This window comes from Callospermophilus lateralis, chromosome 4 (genome assembly GCF_048772815.1).
Source record: "Callospermophilus lateralis isolate mCalLat2 chromosome 4, mCalLat2.hap1, whole genome shotgun sequence".
Lineage (NCBI taxonomy): Eukaryota > Metazoa > Chordata > Mammalia > Rodentia > Sciuridae > Callospermophilus > Callospermophilus lateralis.
The window spans coordinates 130236242-130257671 of NC_135308.1; the positions used below are offsets into that span (position 1 = coordinate 130236242).

Below are 21430 nucleotides of genomic sequence, written 5' to 3' on the forward strand. Positions count from 1 at the left end.
TCTCTCTGACATTATGAATTTCTACTTGTATCTGATGTGGGAAGGTTCTGGCACAGTTCATTATATCTAAACTAATTTCTCCCCATAAAACAAAACAACCCTCCTCCTTGGGATAATAGGATATGGGAATGGGAAGTGGGAAGAAGGTTGTGAAGTACTGATGAAGCATGATACTGAAAATACAGAAGTCCTGGGACAACAATGGTGACTTGTGAGGCTTCCACAGGACACACAAGTATGTGAAGAACATGGTCTGAGGAGTGGCTGACTTAAAGCCTTGGTGTAGAGTTGCAGACTTAGAATTCCCTCATCCCTTAGACTGTGTACTCCCTTGGTCTCTGACATAAAGGTTGTTTAAGGAACAGCAAACCAGCAGGGAGGGTCTATATAAGGTAATGGTTATGGGAGTAACGTTCCATCCCTATTATTCTATTGGTTACATGCAAGCCACAGGTCTCTTCTAACACAAGGTGAGAGAGTATGCAAAAGCATCAATAGCAGTTGGTGGGGATGACAGGACCCCCTGAGAGGCTACCACCATACTGTTCCAGTCCACTGCCTCATGTTTCACATACCCATGAAAATTATCCTTCTAGTCTTTAGAATACTATTTACAGGATAAAAATAACAAAATAAAAATTGAGAATGCCTCACTATCATAAAAAGAAGAAAGTCAATAAATGCTAACATAATGGAGTATGTGAACATGCTGTTTAGTGATTGAATAAACACTAAGAGGTAGAAATGGGTAGAAGTGTTGCTTCTGAGGAGAAAGGCTTGAAATAGGGAAGATATGAACAGCATTGTTATTTTCATTACAAATTCTTTATCACTCCTTGGTTTTAGTTTTGTTAACCATGTGACTATATCCCAATGATGAACCTTTAAAAATATTAAAATATAATCCTCCTATGCTAGGCTTGATCTGGTCTCATAACCTTTATGGAATTTTTTTCCATTCACCCTTCATGAATTATTTGTATCTTAATAAGTAGGGTATATTTAAACAATTCAAAATATGTGTAAGATTTTACTTTTGATATTTAAATGGATATTTTAAAAATTATGTTAAAAAATGGAATCTCAGGGCTTGAAGACTTATTTCAGCTTCTCAACTTATATATGAACCTCATCTATAGCATTCCTAAGGAATGGTTAGAAATCCAGCCTCTGTTAAAGTATTTGATCAACTCTGATGATTGGGTATTCATTACCATAAAAGCAGTCAATAAGCTTTAAAACATTCTTCTTTATGATCCCACAGCATCTGTTTATCAAGTGACAGTGAAGTTCTGTTAGGCCCAGAATGTACACAAGAGAATAAGAAACTGCCTTGTTATTTAGCTGCTTTGAACTATTTGCCCTATAATGTTTACCAGTTAGTTAGTCCTGACTCTGCTCTCTGGACCCACATCATAGATTACAGTGGTATGATCAGGAGACTTGGAACCATAGAAATGTGCTCCTGTCCTACCTCTGCTATCAACAGTTTTGTGAACTTGAATACGTGACTGTAAAGTGGAGTTAATATCTCTTTAGGATCTAATGAAGTGAGATCACAGGGACAAAATGTTTAACATTCTAGTGGACACACAATATCTTGAAATGTTAGTCTTTTAAATAATAAAAATATTACATAACATTTTAACTTTTGTCTTCGATGGAACCATGGACATAGTTTCCCTAAGGCTTTATATTCTGTTTTTACAAGTTATGATTTCAGGTCCTTCTTATCATGGATTATTCTCCAATGTGTATTTCCTGGTTTGTCAATAAGTCTCTCACTCAAATGAAAACAATATTCTGTATGGCATTTAACTAGAATCAGCTTGAGGATTGATTATTGGGATTATTTTCTCCTTCGACCAAAATAGTCAAACATAAAAATTAATTTCCTTGGATCTGAAGTTTGAAAACCTTTAAAGTCATCCCTCCAAGAAGCTATTTTTTAATTGAATTTCACACTTTGATTTCATCCTGTACTTGTTCTTCTATTAGAAGCCTAACATTTTTCCTCCAATAGACATTCTTTTGCTGCCTAAGTATTATAAACCTCTGATATTAATGTCAGTACATCTTTTCATTGTACATACTCCTTGAGTATATCAAAATTCATCACTGGTGAACCTGGGAAGAAAGGCAACTAAGTGCCCCACCAGTTGGTACAAAATGAGGCCGAGGACTGAACCTTACTTAGTAGGCCTTTGAGGTGTGTTTGCTTTAGTGAGCCTTAAGGATTCCTTCACCAGAACAATGTGTAGAATGACACAGTATCCTTAAGGAAGTTTCCAGACATGTGCTAATTGTAAACTTTCTTTTGATTACTTCTTAACGGTATCAATTATGTCTATTTTAAAATAGAAGTATTAAGAATAAGTCAAACATTTCATTAATTCAATTCACTAGAACTCCAGTGAGTCTAAATTGATAGATATAATAGCTTTTTAAAAAATAAAATAAAAAATAAAATTGCACTTGCTTTAACGAAGATTATTATATGTAAAATCAAGTTGGTTTATTCAGGTGGATTAGGAATTTAACTCTGAAGACTTCTAATTCTTTCACATAAATTCCAAGGATTCCCGGGTAGCATATGCAAGGTCTTTCATGTTGATGAATTGTGACATTCTCTGACTCAAGGGTTTTCAACTGGGGGCAACTGTGCTCTCCAGGAGACATATGGTAATCTCTGAAGACATTTTCAATGTCACAAGTGGGAGGGTGTTTCTGGTGGTTATGGACCAGGGATATCGCTAAACATTTTATGCTGCACAGGACAGCTCCCCATGATGAAATTATCTAATACAGAATGTCAGTAGCACGGCACTGATGGATCCCAAACTTTTGAATGTTGCAATGAGCTTTGTTTAACTTCCAGTTCCCTGTTTTTAGGGTTTTTTTTTTTTTATTGAGGATGGAACCCACTAAGCCACATTTTTAGCCCTTTTTATTTTTTATTTTGAGTCATGGCCTCACTAAGTTGCTTAAGCCCTCTCTAAGTTGCTGAGGGTAGCTTTGTACTTGGAATCCTCCTGCCTCAGCCTCCTGAGTTGCTGGGATTACAGTTGTGTGCTCTTGTACTGGGATACTTTCCCATCACTTAAAAAAGAATATGCTTCTTTGAAAGTCAAGCTATTGAAGTATAATTTACATACAGTAATATTTCCCCTTTTTAGTGTACTGTTCTGAGAAATTCAGTAGTCATGTGTAGGTATGTGCTACTGTGCCCAGTCAGTTACCGCTTTTCCACCCATGTTTTCACCCCTTCTCATTACTCTTAAGTTTTCATTCTTTCCAATCATTTTTGCCCTTAACATTTTTACTTCATTTTTTTCTTTTGAAAAACCCAATATCCAATCTAATGTCTTTTTGAACAAGGCAAAGCCTGAGAGGTATTTACAACATGGCACACTTAATGATGATTGGTGATGTTCTAGGTTGTTACAAAACCAATGTTTAAATTACTGTCTGAGATGTGGAGGATTTTTTCAATGAAAACTACAATTTGGGAGAAATTCAGAGTCAAAAGCACTCACGTTAACTCTTCCATTAAAATGGAAGTTTGTCTACAGAACTACTTAGCTAATTGATGGAATGCTATGGTTTACCTCTCAATAATTTATCTGACATGAAGAAGAAAACATGGAGAGATTTAATGCAAAAAATCATAGTTCAAGGGGAAATTCTTTGTGTTACCTCAGTGTCTTGTTCATAGGGCCTTTGTACACACTGGATTCTCAAAGGGTGACTGATTGATGGTGGAAACAGCTGTGGGGCTCAGGCATAAACTATTGACTGGAATACCAGAGCATCTCTGAATTATGTGTTTGTGATTCATGCCCTCTCTAATTCCCCTGTGGAGGCAGAGCTCAAGTGAGCTGTTGGAAGGTAGAAGATCTTCACCTTATCCTCTGTGAGGCTCCCCGTCCAGGGCGCTTTATCATAACCCTTTAGATCTCTTCGGTGTCCCCTGCTTTTCTGCAGAATCCTTTTGGTTAAGGTGCAAAATAATTTAGGTAATTTTATTTTATATATGTCATTTGAAGGATGGATATTGTTTTGAATTATGTCTCCATTCTTTAATTTACCAGAAAACAGTGTTTAAATAAGGTGCCTTGGTAGATTTTTGAATTAACTGAACTGCCCTAAAATTTCTTTCCTTCCTAAAATTTTTTCCTGGATATCCACAATTGTCTTTTTAAATACTAAGTGCTTTGATGTTAATGATCAACCCTTTTTTGGCTCTAGGAATTAAGACAACTCAAAAACATATAAAGTAATTAAAAGACAGGGGCCACTTAAAAAAAAAACTCACATCCTATACTATGAAATACTTACAAATGTTGAAGCTTGAGCAGAGACTTGATAAAGAATAGAATAAATTCTTTGTGTAGGTGAGTTTTGAAGCAGAACTTGAAAAGGAATTGATTAAAGAGTGAATTTGCATCATTAAAAAAACAAAAACCTTTTATTTTGGGAAATTTCAAGCAGGCCTAGAAGTGGAAGAAGAGTACAGTATGTCTCCATATATGCACATGGATTAAAAAGTTATCAACATCCTCAGCTGGTTCCCATGACTGTTGGTAGTGCAGTTGTATTTTAAAATAAATTTCCAGACATCACATTATTTTTATCCTATGTGGCTAAGCAAAAAACTCTTAAGAAATGAGCATTTTCATCCACTTAATAATACTATGACTACAACTAACAAATAAAAATATTGTCTTGGCATCATTTAATACCTAGAGCATATTAAAATTTCCCTGGTTATCACTAAAGCCTATCTAGAGAGAGATGTTTAAATTAGAATCCCAACAAAGGCCCTGCACTGCAGTGGGTATAAAGTCTCTTTAGGGAACATTTTCTTCTATTAATATTAAACCTTACTTCTGACATTGACATTCTATATAAATATCTAATATTTTTTGACCAAAATATCTTTTCCCATTCTGTTTCAATCAGTTATTTTACTAGGGATGGATAGGGAGAAAGGCATCTTGTTATCCCAGCAAGACCTTCTCCTCCAACCCACAGTCTGCTCCTGATGCCTTCGCTACATTATCTGCCACTAGTGGACCTTAACATGTATGAATTACATTATGGAATCTAGGAACAATGGAAATTACTTATAATGTTTCATAGGTCCAGAACTGTGGATAGATTTGCCATGGCCCCTGTTTAAAAACTCTTACCATGCAGTTTTATTCTTTTCTGTAACTTTACTTTAGTTAGATAAATTATTGTCATTGACAATTACAAATAGGCATGCAAGACTCTCATACCTGTCATACAAACAAAGATTCTTAGATAGGAAAAACAAACACATTTTTAATAAGTCAGAATGCCTGGAACACCTCCCATTATGGGATGAGAAGTTGAAAGGATTTCAGTCATGAAACTTTTACATAAGGTTGTCTAATCTTGCCATACAGAAATAACTCAAGTCAGAAACAAATACCTGCTTCTTCTCAAAATACAGTGTGTTCTCGAGAAGTAGAGTGATCACAATGTGTTACGGGGGTGCAGAGTGTAGCTGGAGAATGAAATCTTATAACATAAAGAAGGCAATAGTTATAGAAATAATATTGTTTCAAAATATGTGTCTCCAAAGCTACAAGTCATTAAGTATAACTGAGTTTCTAGTCATTGTAAACATCTACTTTTAATTACAGTATATAAATGATCCCATGTCTCCAGAAATGATGAATATAGTGGAGCCAATGATAGGATTTTATGAGGGCTCAGCAGAGATGTCTTCTGATCTGCACTCACTGGCTTCATTTGTGTATAACAATGATGTACATAATAACTTTCTTGCAAGGAGTAGAGCTGAAGACCAGCATTCACCCATAGGTAGGTAAAATTTTAATTCTCTATGAAATGCATTGAAACCACCAGTAATAGCTAGCAGAGATGTGAACCTTAGTTTAAAGTTCAACCATATTATTAATGATCCATGGGCTGGAGTCAAATTTTTTTCAACCATCAGTTAACCTCATTCAGCAAATGGAAATGCCACACAGGCAGGAGCTGGCCCCACCTAACCCATTTGACCTTCTTCCTAGAGAAAGTAGCACCCTAGAGTCTTTGGCCAAGCTGCATAGACAATCAGTTATTACAGTTGCCAAAGCAGGTGTGATGGGAAGGGATTAACATATCTTCAAATCATTTACAGGCCTCACATTCTTTGCAGCTTTTGACTAATAGGTTTTCAAATGTCACTAAAGGTAAATAGGTCAGAAAGTTACAACTCTAGTGCATGGAGTGGTGAACAGGTGTAGGTGACCCCAATGATGTGGTGATGTTATTAGCGTATACACTTGCTCTTCAGGGTCAGTGGATCTTATTGTTTCTAAAAGGATAGTGTCATATGTGACAAATTAAAAATATTTGGTTATATGATACAGCTCTAGATTATCTCTTTGATTTTTATAAAATGTTAAAAAGAATATTTTATTTCATTGCCTTTTCACAGATTTGGCATTTTTCTCACTCCAAATTAAGTGTTATTTTATTTATGGTAGAATTAGTTTAAAAAATCACATTTTATTAGATACGTGTTTATTTCATTTACCAATCTTTTTTTTTTTTTCTAGTGCAAAACTGACTAGGGGCAGCACTACAAATTAAGAGATCCATGATTTCTGATAAAGATGTCTCCTAAAATACTTCAAATTTTGTCTAATTGTTAATTAAGCATTTTGGAAGCACCAGTTCTAAATTAAGTAAAAATGTAACATTTGACATCTCTGTTCAGTCATATTTATGTTTCAGTTATTCAAGGATGCTGGCTTTGAGGAAATTGTTGGGACTAGTGAATGTATGGTGAATTTTGAGTCCAAATAAAATTCTTGTTTCTTTAGCTTTCCTAATAAACTGTTGATTTATAATATTTCAATTTAATATTATTGTCTAGTCTTTGTTTTCAGAAAAAAATCATAGACAGTCTCCCATAGAAAATTATATTTTCTCAAAGCACTAATTTTATGTTCAGAATAGTATATGACAACTAATGATGCTATATTATGAGCACAATGTGTTTGTAGACATTATTGGGGGAATATTTAGAATTCATACTAATATTCAATATGATCTCTAAAATCAATGATTTTATATTTTTTATTAATTATGATCTATATTTTATATATATAGAAGTAAATGAAGAGATTAATGAATAATCTGATTTCAGTTTTCACTGAGCAGAAATGGTTTTGAATCCAAATAAAATTTTCATTTCTTTAGCTCTCCTAATAACACCCTCCATTTTTTTCTCTCCTCACTGATGCAAACAGTAACCACAAGGAATCAGTATATCACTGACATTGCTGCCGAACAGCTGTCTTACGTTATCAGGCGACTTGCTCCTTTCACTGAACACATGATTAGTGTATCTGCTTTCACCATCATGGGAGAAGGACCACCAACGGTTCTCAATGTTAGGACGCGTGAACAAGGTAAGACTGTATTTCCTTTGAAACAGTTACCTGCAAATACTGCTCTTGCATACTATAATGCTTTTTTTTTCATTCATATTAATTTTTCATTCTTCTTTTCAAGTGCCAAGCTCCATTCAAACTATAAACTATAAAAATATTAGTTCTTCATCTATTTTGCTATATTGGGATCCTCCTGAATATCCCAATGGAAAAATAACCCATTATACCATTTATGCAGTGGAACTGGATACAAACAGAGCATTCCAGATGACTACTATAGATAACAGCTTTCTCATAACAGGTAGAGCAAAAAAAATGTTTTTTTTTAATATTCCTAATTTGATGGAAATATGCATCTCTATATACCTTAAACAAGACAGAATTCATGCAATATCATTTCAGATTTTGTTGTTCTACAGATCCATGGATATCTTCAAAAATACTTGCAGAAATAACTTGATTAAACATGTTTTTCTTTAACTGTATTTACTCACAAAGGAATAAAAAGCATCTGATCACAAGTTTCATAGAAATTTGCTTAACTGAGGAAATACTACAACTGGTACACTGAAGTAACTCATTGTTGAAGATTTGAATGAATGTGAACAGCAGCTGAAGTATTGCCAAGCCAACCATTCCCCTTTCTATGTGCCAAAAGTTATTTTTCAGCTTTAGATTAGTGTCTTAATATTTTAGGAAAGAACTTAGACATCATATACATGGAAATGCTGAAAAAGCTCAAGGAATATGGGGATATTGGGATTATATGGAAACTGATTTAGATAAAAATCCCTCTAATAAATCATTTGCACTTTCCCTGTGTTAAATATCATTAATACATTAAACAGTTTCCTATTATCCTTGCAGGGCTAAAGAAATACACAAAATACAAAATGAGAGTGGCTGCCTCTACTCATGTTGGAGAAAGCTCTTTGTCTGAAGAAAATGAGATCTTTGTGAGAACTCCAGAAGATGGTAAGAATATCAGGTGCAATTTTAACTTAAAAAGAAAGAAAGAGAGTGATATTACATGGCTATTGTCTCTACTTCATTCCTTCTTCCATGTCTGAAGGAATAAGCATTAAAAAATGTGCTTAATATTTTGTTTTCTTCCCCTAGAGCCAGAATCGTCACCCCAAGATGTTGAAGTAATAGATGTATCTGCAAGTGAAATAAGGTTAAAGTGGTCACCACCTGAAAATCCTAATGGGATTATTGTTGCTTATGAAGTGCTCTATAAAAATATGGATACTTTGCTTATAAAGAACACCTCAACAACAAGTGTAACTTTAAGGGACTTAAAACCTTACACTCTCTATAACATTTCTGTCAGGTCGTATACCAAATTTGGTCATGGCAATCAGTCATCTGCATTACTATCTGTAAGAACTTCTGAGACTGGTAAGTTTTTCCTGTTATTGTTGTTGAATAAAATCTAGTCGTGTATAAACATAGCTGATAATTGTTGTATTGTTTATATTTTTAACTTCAAATTCCTCATTTTTTTTGTTGTGTGTAATTCATATATTTATTTGATTTCTTTCTGGAAAAAATGTGAGAAAAGTTTTGGCCATGCAAGTTTTTTTTAAGCCTGATTTACATACAAGATGACTCCTAATAAAGACCAATTCTTTTGTGCTGGAGCATAATTTAGTGGTGAAATATTTGCTAGCATGCATGAAGCCCTGGGTTTGATCCTTAGTATGGACAAAAAATCAGTGAATTTTACAAATGAAAGATCTTGAGAAACCCGAGTTTTTAATGTACCTGTAAATTTTGAATTGAATAACTGCTTGCTTTTAATTTAGGCAAAAACAGAGACACACCCATAGGAATAAATTCTGATTTTTCTTGTTATTTGTTCTAATTTGTTTTACAAGACAGCAGAATGCATTTTGATTCATTGTACACAAATGGAGAACAACTTTTCATTTCTCTGGTTGTACATGATGTAGAGTGGTACCATATATGCAGTCATACATGTACCTAGGGTAATGATGTCCATCTCATTCCACCATCTTTCCTGCCCCTATACCCTTTCCCCTCTCTCTCTTATACCCAAAGTTCCTCCATTTTTCTCCTGCCCCCCACCCCCTGCCCCATTATGGATCATTATGGATCAACATTCACTTATCAGAGAATTTGGCCTTTGGTTTTTTGGGGATTGGTTTACATGATTTAGCATGATATTCTCCAGCTCCATCCATTTACTTGCAAATGCCATAATTTTATTCTCTTTTAATGCTGAGTAATATTCCATTGGTATGTATACCACAGTTTTTTTTTTATCCATTCATCTATTGAAGGGCATCTAGGTTGGTTCCACAGTTTATTGTGAATTGAGCTGCTATGAACTTTAATGTGGCTGTGTTACTATAGTAAGCTGATTTTAAATCCTTTATGTATAGACCGACCGAGGAGTGGAATAGCTGGGTCAAATGGTGATTCCATTCCAAGTTTTCTAAGGAATCTTTATACTACTTTCCATAGTGATATAGATAGCAAAACAGAGTGGAAACACAAAATGGCTGAGGAATCCTTATAGAGGAAGTAGCATTCAACAAGGATCTATCTTTATTTCTTTCTTTTTCTGGTATTGGGGATTGAACCCAGGGCTGTTTTACTACTGAACCACGTCCTGAGCCTCCCTTCTCCCCACTTTTTAAATTTTGAGACAGGGTCTTGCTAAGTTGGATAGGGCCTTACTGAGGCTGGCCTCAAACTTCTGATCCTCCTGCTTCAGCCTTGGGAACCACTGGGATTACAGGTGTGCACCTCTGCAACTGGCTACTCAAATCTTAATGAGGAAAATGGAGTGGGCAGGAGACTATTTGTGGACTGGCTACTGGCTGAACATCATGAAATTGCCACTTTTACAGGTCATAAGTGGCCAAATATCAGCAATTTTCTATGATTTATCCAGATATTACTTGTAAGGTTCTGTCCTTGACTGCAAGGATCTACAAATCTAGTAAAGCAGCTTACCTTTGAGTGAAAGTATTCTCTTGAGACTCTGTACAGAAATTAAGATGTTGTGTTGGTACAAGTACTCATAGAAAATAGAGTAATTTCCATTGACACAATAGGAGAATAATGAGCATTTTATATCTTCAGGAGTTGATATATTCCTTAATTTAAAGTTAATTGACATAAAACTATGTGGTATGCATCATTGCTTTTATAGCTATTATACCTAAAATAAGTATTTTTGAGGGATATATTTCCCTTTTAGTGACTCAGTGTTATTTTATACTGGGCCAAGGAAAAAAAACAAGCATATTTTGAATGCCTATTAGATGCCATGGGCTGTGCTAATGGCTGTCACACAAATTGTCTTTTAAATTCTAGAGTAAAGCATAAGGTATTATCTTTATGTCTCATGAAAAACTGAGATTCTCAGAGGCTCATTCTGTGAACAAATATTTCCAATATGCTGAGTCCTACTGGTTATATAACAATGTCAACGAAAATTATTTCTGACCTCCTGAAGTTGATATTAATTGGTGGATGTATAATTGCTTAAGGTCATCTAGGTGGTAATTGATGATGCTAGAAGTGGAAGCCAAACCCATCTGACCATAAAGCCCCTTTTCCTTTCACATCACATGTTGTTTTGCAGACCAACAATAAAGGTGGTAAATTAAAAAAATATATTTAGGATTTCCTTGTTCATTTTTGCTGTGATATTTTAATATTTGCACAGCATGAGGAAGCAAAGTAATAACTCTGAAACATCCTGTTGTGATATTAAGGAATTACCACATACATGAATGCTTACCAAATCTTTTACTACTTAAGTAGTCACAACATCAAGAGCATCTGAATTTAATGATTCAGTATATAATAATTTTTATTTTCAGATTTGTACATGTATGTATTCTTTAACTTAGAATTGAAATAGTAGACTTAATTTTCATTATCTGTTTGTCTGGACTTAATTCTAAGGGAGAGATTATAAACCTCAAGTGAATATAAGAATTTAATTTTAGATATAATCTTAAAAAGAATTTTAGTTCTGGAAAATACATTATAAAACATAGAACTCTTCATAGGCAAGGGGATCAATTACTATTTGAGTAAAAGTACTCATAAATCATAGGTGATAAGAAGTAAATTTGGGGCTTCACGGTAGGTCTATTGAGCCCCATTTAGGATTCATTGAATAGACCTGAGATATACCTAGAAAAATACTGAAGAGGAGAAGTTACTCAGCCCAGGTTTTCCTAGCCTACTGTTGGGTTGTGTTGACACAGACTTCTCAGGAAACAAAGAAACCTAAAATGATAGTCTTGGGTTTAGTGCCTATCCTCCTGATTTTTGGCTCTCTGTCCTAACTTGAGGAGGTCTCAAGATCTGTGCATTCTCCATCTGTGTGGAAGTGAAATACAGTGGAATCTATACCTATGTCAGTCTACTATGATTGAGCCTCCAAGTTTAGCTCCTTGGGTAGAAGCAGCAAGCAGGGTTTAGTGGTCTCAAAATGTCCTTGGAAGCAAAATGTGCTCAAGAACAACACTTTGTGCCCAGGCTCAATAATCTTATTAAATGAGGGAAATACCTTTTCCTTATTACAAAATAAGTACCCACTCTTTAATAAAGTTTTGTGAGAAATTGAGTGATGTGTTAGCTCAGTGAAGTGTTAATGCTGTTAATTATAAATAGGAGTAAGTTATCTATTCAAATGCCTTATCTTATTTGGAGAATTGGAGTTTACTAATGCTTGGAAGTGAAATACTCTATGTTAAACAGGAAGATCAATATTAGATTGATTTTTTTGTGTTGTGTGAGTGTGTGTATGTGTATCTATGTATGTTTGTTTTGTGGTTATAGATTATGCAGTTTACAAGCTTAAGATTAGTTTTTTATTTTCTCATGGTTAGTGTGTGATTATCCAAAACATAACACTAAGAAGTTCCCATAAAAATCTTTTGATTATCTGCAATATTTCCTTGTCTTCCTAAGATCTAACTTTCTTTACAGTGAAACCTTAACCAAACACCTTGAACATTTCTGATTTGGACCAACAATGTATACATTATCTACTAATGGATGTAGCTGGTTACCAAAAATTTGAGTAGAACTCTTATAAGCTTATTTTCATCAATCAATAACTTTTTAAAATTTGTCTGCATACATTACTACTATGTATACCAAACAAAAACCTTTTGGTATATTCAGAGTAACTTCCCATTTGGGGATCATCATGAAACATATTTTGTCTTTTATTTTTAGATTTTAAATAGATTCAGCTTTTCCAACTAATTATAATTATTATTTTTTATTTATAAATTATCTACTTTGCCAAATATTACTACAGTTGGGAATACTCTTCATACTAGTTGAAAAATTCTAAGTGCATCTTCACTCCCCAGAATCAGTGAGTCATTGGGTTGTCTTGCTGAAGATCCAGCACTGGTTATACCCTAATTATAAAGGAATGAAATGCCTGACATGCATGAGCTTAGGGATGCACGTTTGTCCTGACCATTGGTGACAGGCAAGTAACTGCAGAAGGACAGCTTAACAAATTCTTAGAGTTTTTCAAAATCAGAAGTTACACTGATTTTTTCAAAATCAGAAGTTACACTAAATTTATAACACTAAGTTATAATTTTTTATAATTTTCAAAAATTTTTAATTAAATTATTATTTATTCTAATTTGTTAGAATTAGTAGCAGAATGCAATTCATTTCATATTTGTTACACATATAGAGCACAATTTTTTAAGTCACTGATTGTACACAAAATATTTTCACACCGTGTCTTCATACATATACTTAGGGTAATGATGTCTAACTCATTCCACCATCACTCCTACCCCTTTGCCCCCTCCCTTCTCCTCCCTCCTCTTTGCCCTATCTAAAGTTCCTCCATTCCTCCCATTCTCCCCCCAACATCACCATTATGATTCAGCATCTCATATCAAAGAAAACATTTGGCTATTGGTTTTTTGGGATTGGCTTACTTCATTTAGCATCATATTCCCCAATTCCATCCATTTCCCTGCAAATGCTCTTTTAATGCTGAATAACGTTCCATTGCATATATATATACCAAAGTTTCCCTATCCACTCATTTACTGAAGGGCATCTGTATTTGTTCCACAGTTTAGCTATAGAAAATTGTGCTGCTATAAACATTGATATGGTTGTGTCCCTGTAGTATTCTGTTTTTAAGTCCTTTGAGTATAAACCAAGGAGTGGGATAGCTGGGTCAAATGGTGGTTCCATTCCAAGTTTTCCAAGCAGAAAATACTGTTTTCCAGATTGCCTGCATCAATTTGCAGTCCCACCAGCAATGTATGTGTGCCTTTTTCTCCACATCCTCACCAAAACTTATTGTTATTTGTATTCTTGATAGCTGCCACTCTGACTGGAATGAGATGAAATCTTAGAGTAGTTTTGATTTGCATTTCTCTAATTTCTAGTAATATTGAACACTTTTTCATTTGTTTGTTGATTTATTGTATATCCTCCTCTGAGGAGTGTCTGTTCAGTTCCTTGGCCCATTTATTGATTGGGTTATTTGTTATAAATTTTAACCACAACATTTTTAATTCCTTTTTTTCTAATGATTTAGAAGATTTTCAATACAATATTATTTATTTTTGTTATGTGTGAACTTCTTCCTCATTTTTGATATATTTTGTAACATTGTATTTATTCATTCACTGAACATATTTTTTCTGGATTCCATATTATATGCTACTATTACTATCTAGGTGGATATGGCAATAAACAAGACAAAGCCCCTATCTTGGAATTCAACATTCTGGAAAAGTCATACATTTGGAAAAAAAAAACAGTAAACAAATTTATGATTTTGGTGTAGTGGTAAGCTTTATGAAGAAATTAAGAAAAATATCAGAGAAGAAGAGAGATAATCATAGAATATAAAGCAAGCTACTTGAGATGGGGATAAGAAAAATGGCCTCAGGTTGTATTTGTCCAGAAATTAATGATTTGTAGGACTAAATTAGGTCAAAACAGGAAGAAAAGTATTCTTGAAGGAGGAATAGCAATTGCCAATTCTGCAAGTGGGGAGAATTTTTTTTGTGTGTGGTTGATGAAGAACTGGGCATTCCTCTTATTCAAGCAGTATGAGTTATTGGTAGAAAATTGGCAATTGAGGACAGAGACATGCAGAGGCAAATTGTAGGTTCTTGGGAGCCATTCCAAGAAGTTTGGAGTTTAATTTGAACCAGAGGTACTGGAGAATTAAGAAAAAAGAACATGATATGAACAATTTTGGAAAGTTTCTGCTGAGTATGTTAGATATGGGAATGAAGAGGAAAATCATGGTTATTGGATTATTGGTCTGGGTGAATGGTAATGCCATTTACTGAAGGTAAATCCTAGGAAGAGGTCAGTTTGGAGAAAATTCAAGAGTTCCCATTTAGACACATTTGGGATATCCAAGCCCTGTCAAAAAGACAATGGGGTAAATAAGTTTAAATCTCAAAAAATATACAATTTAAAGGCATTACCATATTTATGGTACTTGAAGTCAATAGACAAGAAGAATTCACATGAGAATGAATATAGAAAGAGATGATGAGTAGCATATAACTGTATCCTGGCCAATATAACATAGACTTTGGGAAATCAAGGAAGAGCCAGTGAAGGACTAAGCAAAAGTCACCAGTGAAGAAGAAGAAAATTCTGGAGATCATGTCTTGGAATCCAAGTAAATACATATTTTTTAGTTATAAGGAATATATTTATTATTTCAAAAAATGCAGTTGAGAAGTGAAGAAAAATGAGAGCATGCATTTAATTGGTGGTTTGGCAGGATGGAGGTCATCGGTGACTTCATGTGTGTAGATTTCATAGAAAGGAATGGGAAAACAATCCTCACTAACGTGTGATGAAGAGAGAACAATAGGTAAGAAAGTGTAGCAATTTGAGTAAAGACAGATTTTTGAGTTTTGATAGCAAGTGAAGGATAAAAGGGAGGAGCAATAACTGAAGGGTGAGTGGAATTGAAGGAGATTGATTTTTTTTTACCATGATGCATGTGTGTTCGCGTATACATCTGAATAATTTCACATTGTAAAGTCTTTCAATAGCCAGGAGGAATGGAATATAATGTAGTAGTGGAGACTAGGCCTTGGAAAGCAGAAAGGAGGATAGGCATCTAAAGGAAAACTTGTGGTAGGAAGATAATTTAGTTTTGAGTTTGTAAAATTTTTCATTGAAATGAGAAGCAAATTTATCAGGTTAGAATAAGGAAGGGAGAGGCTCAGGGAGAGAGGGGATGGTGAAAACACACCTAGTGGCAGACTGAACTAACTAAAAAAAAATTTAAAAAAATGTATACCAGGCAATGCAAAAGACCCCTTTGAGAGGATAAATTGAAGTGTGTTTTTTCTGAATAGAGAGGTTTTTGGTGCATCCATTTTCAGCTGCTACCATGGGGATGTAGAAGTAGTATAGAGTTTGATTTCACCTGAATTGAAGTTTTGCCAGGAAAATAACATACAAATGGAAGGAGTCAGTGGAAATTGCTAGGGAATGATTAGAGTGACTCTGGGCTCTACCTAAGAAAGGTGATGGGCAGTGAAAAAGGGTCAAAGAATTTGTGGATGGGGAACTCAAGAGTCAGTAAGCTTTGAGCCAGGAGGTGGTACTCAAGAGAAGAGAACTGAGAGCCAACGGTAATGGCCAGGTTTCAGGTGTTGCCATGAAAGCCAGTGGTTAGGGTGTGGTGAAGTGGTTAGGGTGTGGAGGAAGAGCACTGGCATTAGGAAGACCAAGGAACATGGAGTCCAGAGAACTGGACAGATTATTTGCATGGATACTGACATCTCTAAGACTGGTAGAGAGAAAATAAGTCACCAAGGTGACAACATCTTTAAGCTTTGGGGGGAAATGGTGCCAGATGATTGTTTTAGGAAAGTGACATAAGTGATTTAAGTGAGGTCAGTTAGGAAGGTGTCTCAACAATGCTTGATGAAATTTGTCTGCAAAGGATCTATGATTCTTTAGTAAGAAAGAAGGAGAAAAAAATCTGCATATGGAAAAGAAGAGTAATATATGTGACTACCCAACTCCTGGACCCTATTGTTAGAGGGATTATAAGAACAAGTCTGGTACCTGAGAGAGCTCAAGTGTTATGTACTCAATAGGTTTAAGGTTTTGATTAGAGCCAGAAGATAATGAAAGCATTCACAGTGGGTTTTGAGGATTTTTCTCAGTATGGTGGATTTGACTTGAAATGACAGTGGAGATTTAGGATGTTGAGAAGGGGAGTAGGATTATATTGATATATGTTATTATGTCTAACTATGCATTGAATAATAATTTCCCAAAGTCTTGACATTCTTATGTCAGTCTTTCCTATTAAATCTGCCTTTGATGTTACATACCCTATAACTGATACTATATACCCTATAATAATTGAGGGGACATGTTGTCTATGCTTTCAAGGTTTCTAAGTTTTGTTACTCTAGCCACATTTATAAGTAATAATTTTTATACCCGTTGTATTTAAAATACTATTAATAAATGGGTAAATTTCTTTTTTTTTGAAAGAAAAGAATCTTAATAACAGGACTCTAAAATGGCAATAATGCTTACATACTTATTTTATACTGTTTAATCCCTCCCCTAAATAGTCATTATTGTTATTGTTCTATACAGGCAATTTTTAAGCCATAATCTTCGTAATTGTGGTCTTTCATCTTGGGCAAATATTTTTTTTTTAAATGTACCTAGTCAGATGTGATGATGCCTGATGTAATCCCAGCTACTCTACCAAAGAGACTGAGGCAGGAGGGTCTCAAGTTTGAGGTTAACCTGGGCAATTTAGCAAGACTCTGTGAATAAACAAATAGATAAATAAATGAATAGAGCTGGGGATGTAGCTCAGTGGTAGAGTGTCTCTGAATTCAGTATCCAGTATGCATTATAAATAAGTAAGTAAGTACCTAAACTATATTGTTTATCATTTCTTTTACTGGAGGTGTTAATAGTATTTTCTCTCAGTTATTGCTTATTTGAATACATTTTTGTTTCATCCTTGGTTATTTTTCTGTGTATAGAATTCTAGTAGTTCTTCAGTTCTTGTCAGTCTGTCATTCCTTAATTGATTTGTCTTCTTTCTGGTGCCTTTAAGATCTTCTCCTTTGATCTTCTATATTTTCACAATGTGTTAAAACATCATTTTTTAAAAGCAAATTTCTTTCAATTGATTTATTGAGATTTCTTCTTCTGAACTCCGACATCTTTCAAAAATTTTGAAAAGTCTCAGCCATTATCCCTTCAGATACTTCTTTACTTCATTCTGTTATTTTGGACCCCTTCAGCAGATCATTTTTATTTCTTAACTACCATTCTACACTTTTCCCCAATTTTTTCTTCGAGCTGCACTCTTTTTTTAATTGCTGATGAATGATTTTACTGAAAGTAATGTAAATGTTTTAAATTATAATTTTCTGTGACAGTTGATAAATCCCACTTTGCATGCTTTATATAAGTATACATTTAAACTTTTTCTATGATTATAAAACAAATACCCAGTGAACATACTCTGTTCTCATATAGGACTTTACATCAATTGGTAATAACTTTGCTGGTGTCATTCTGAGTTCTTTTACATTATCTATTTTCCACATTTTATTGGTGTGTTATTGTTATACATAGTAATGGTATTTGCTGTTGCATATTTGTACTATTGTAGGAATTGGTTTGCTTTATCTCTTCTTTTTAGGTATACATAACAGAGTATATTTTAATATATTTATATAAACATGAAGTATGTCTTATTCTAATTAGGATCCCAGTCTTGTGGATGTAGATGATGTGGAGATTCACTCTGGTAACAGTCATATATGTACATACAGAAATTAACTTAGATTCATTCCTCTGTCTTTCCTATTTGAGCTACCCTCTTGTTAATTTCTTTGAAACTACTATCATTTAAATGAATTCTCCTCATCTATCTAATCTGCTCTTTTTAATTTCAGTTATTTTATTCTTCTGTTTTAGAAAATGTATTTGGATTCATTTCATACTTATCTATATTATTTATTGTTATTTATAGAGTACTTTGCTGATATTTTAAAAACATTTAATTTTTTGAAATATACCGAACATTTAATAATTTTCATATCTGAAGCCTTTAGATAATTACTGTGTGTGTGTGTGTTATTTTTTCCTTCTTCTTTGCTGACTTTTACTGTTGGTGTTATTAGTGATTTTTGTTTGTGTATTTGGTGATTTTTTTCTAGTGAGCTCATATTTCCATTTTATCTGTGAGTAATTTATGTGGTTTGAATTGAAGTTGAGTTCTTCCAGGGAGGATTTATATTTATTTCATATAGTTGCTGAGGAGTAAGGGCACAGTTTCATTTTAATCTAAATTCTGAAATAAAGATTTCTTTAGGTTATATACAAGTATCATGGATTTAAGCCATATATGCTCTTGGGGATAGGCTTGTAATTCCAAAACAGCATATTTTTTCTTTCTTTTCTGCCTTTTCACTCAGAAATGTCAGAAGAAATATGTTTCTATTCTCTCTTCTACGTGTGTTCTTTCCTATGTTCATTAGGATTTATTTCTACCAGCCACTGAGAATGAGGGCACCCCATTGCTGGTCCTGGGGATCCCACTCACTTGAACTCTGTGGCTTCCACAGAGATATTCATTGTGTCCCCTGGAGTTCTCCAATATATTGGTTCTTGTTGAAGTTGCATTTTGGGGGGGGGGTCCAGCTCTTTATGCAGGGATATTCCTTCTCTTTCAACATCCCCAAGGCTTTATATTCTTTCTGTGGAAGTCTACACAATGTTAATAAGGAAAATGCAGTACTCTCAGGATAATGGGCACTTATAAGGCAAGGTTGGTTAGTACAGCTTCCTTCTCTGGATTCCTGTTTTCACTATGTTTATGTGTTTTCTGTTTTAATTTTTTGTTTCTTCTTTGGCCACAACTAATTTCTTTTTTGTCAACTCTGCAATTTCTTAAAGATAATTTGTTTTAATGTTATACAGAGTTTTTATTTTTAATAAGATATGAGTGTAGAGTATCTTTTCCCATATTTTGCCAGAATTAGAATCCCATATATAGTTTTTATAATTGAATATGCACAGAGAGTCATTTTATGAACATTATATTTGATATAATAGGAACATTATTAAATGCAGAAAACTAATATTTTATTACTGATGCCCTCTATTCTTAGGAGACAATTTTGCTGCTAGGTTATACTCTGCAGTATCAGATCTAGGAGATGTTCCTTGTCTTGTCAGAGAATTTGCTATGATCTGAAACTAACCTATTAAGCTTTTTAAAAAAAGTATTATTAATGAAGAACAAAATCAATTTTTAAGTGCTTTCCTGTTCTCTTTCTAGAATTTGCATGTTCGGCAATTCAAAACAACTATTACAGTATTAAATCTCTTAATAAATTATAATCCTGTGTTATTCTGCAGAATCATTGTATGCATTTTCCTTTGAAATTGTTTTCCTGTACATTTGTGCAAGGTCCAATTTTTATACACCTTGATCCATTCAGGATATATATGATAATCACACTCTGGTTAATTTTGTATATAAATATTCTAGAGAATTTTAGCAGAAAAGATTTTTAGGATGAAATTGTTTTATGCCATTATGTGTTTTATTTTATCCAGTTCCCAGTAGTGCACCAGAAAATATTACTTACAAAAATATTTCTTCTGGAGAAATTGAGATATCATTCCTTCCCCCACTTAGTCCCAATGGAATTATACAAAAATATACAATTTATCTCAAGAGGAGTAATGGAAATGAGGAAAAAAGTATAAATACAACCTCTTTGACCCAGAACATTAAAGGTAAAAGAACAAATCAAATGCTGAATATTAAATTTATATTGACAGTGTGGCCTCAAAATATTAACTGAATTTTACATTATAAATGTTTTTAGTGTAGTTATTTCTACACAGAGTATGAAAATTCTTTTTGGTATAATATGCCAGGAGTTTATTGCATGTTATATGAAAGAATTTTATACATTAATCTTTTTCTACATTATCCTGTATTTTTTTTCTCTCATAATAGGAATTACTACTACTATATAATTACATTTTATTCAGTTTTTACTTGGGGGAAATTGTGGAATTGAGAACCATTTCATAGTCTGACTCTCTCACATTCTTAAAGGACATTTCTAAGTGTCAAACTTATTCATTTTATTTTTCTTTAGGACTGAAAAAATATACCCAATATGTAATTGAGATGTCTGCTAGTACACTCAAAGGTGAAGGAGTTCGGAGTGCACCCATAGGCATATTGACTGAGGAAGATGGTAAATATAAAAATGAATACTGATAATCTTTGATTCCATAACATTTCAAGAAACACATATATAAAATGAATCCTAATGTAAATATTCCCCTAGCCTCGCCTATCAGTATGTCTCATAACATGATTATATAAAGATTGCATTGTTATGGTATATGTGAAGCTAGTTAAGTAAGATTTACATTAAATAAATTCAGATATAAAATGCTTTTTAAAAATTTGAAGTCATCAGTATTCTGAAAAAGCCCAATATGCTTTTCTTTTTTTTAAAATTGCTTTTAATTTTTAAATACATGACAGACAGAAGAATGCATCATAATTCTTATTACACATATAGAATACAATTTTTCATATCTTAGTTTGTATATAAAGTATGTTCACACCAATTCATGTCTTCATTCACGTACTTTGGATAATGATGTCCATCACATTCCACCATCATTGCTAACCCCATGTCCCCTCCGTTCCCCTCCCACCCCTCTGCCCTATCTAGAATTTATCTATTCGTCCCATGCTCCCTCTCCCTACCCGACTATGAGTCAGTCACCTTATATCAAAGAAAACATTCACCATTTGTTTTGGGGGGATTGGCTAACTTCACTTAGCATTATCTTCTCCAACTGCATTGGAGAAAAGATAGCCTCTTCAACAAATGGTCCTGGGAAAACTGGAAATCCATATGCAACACAATGAAATTAAACCCCTG

General features: G+C 33.9%; 1 protein-coding gene across 1 annotated transcript in view; it reads left to right on the top strand.

Annotated features, from left to right (window-relative positions):
- Positions 1–21430, top strand: part of Ptprq (protein tyrosine phosphatase receptor type Q) — a 199963-nt gene that overhangs the window by 24004 nt on the left and 154529 nt on the right. The window contains exons 10-16 of the mRNA XM_076853152.1: positions 5673–5853; positions 7293–7454; positions 7558–7737; positions 8304–8411; positions 8556–8837; positions 20073–20255; positions 20627–20728. Coding sequence (XP_076709267.1) covers positions 5673–5853; positions 7293–7454; positions 7558–7737; positions 8304–8411; positions 8556–8837; positions 20073–20255; positions 20627–20728 — 1198 coding nt within the window. The remainder of the gene's footprint in view (positions 1–5672; positions 5854–7292; positions 7455–7557; positions 7738–8303; positions 8412–8555; positions 8838–20072; positions 20256–20626; positions 20729–21430) is intronic.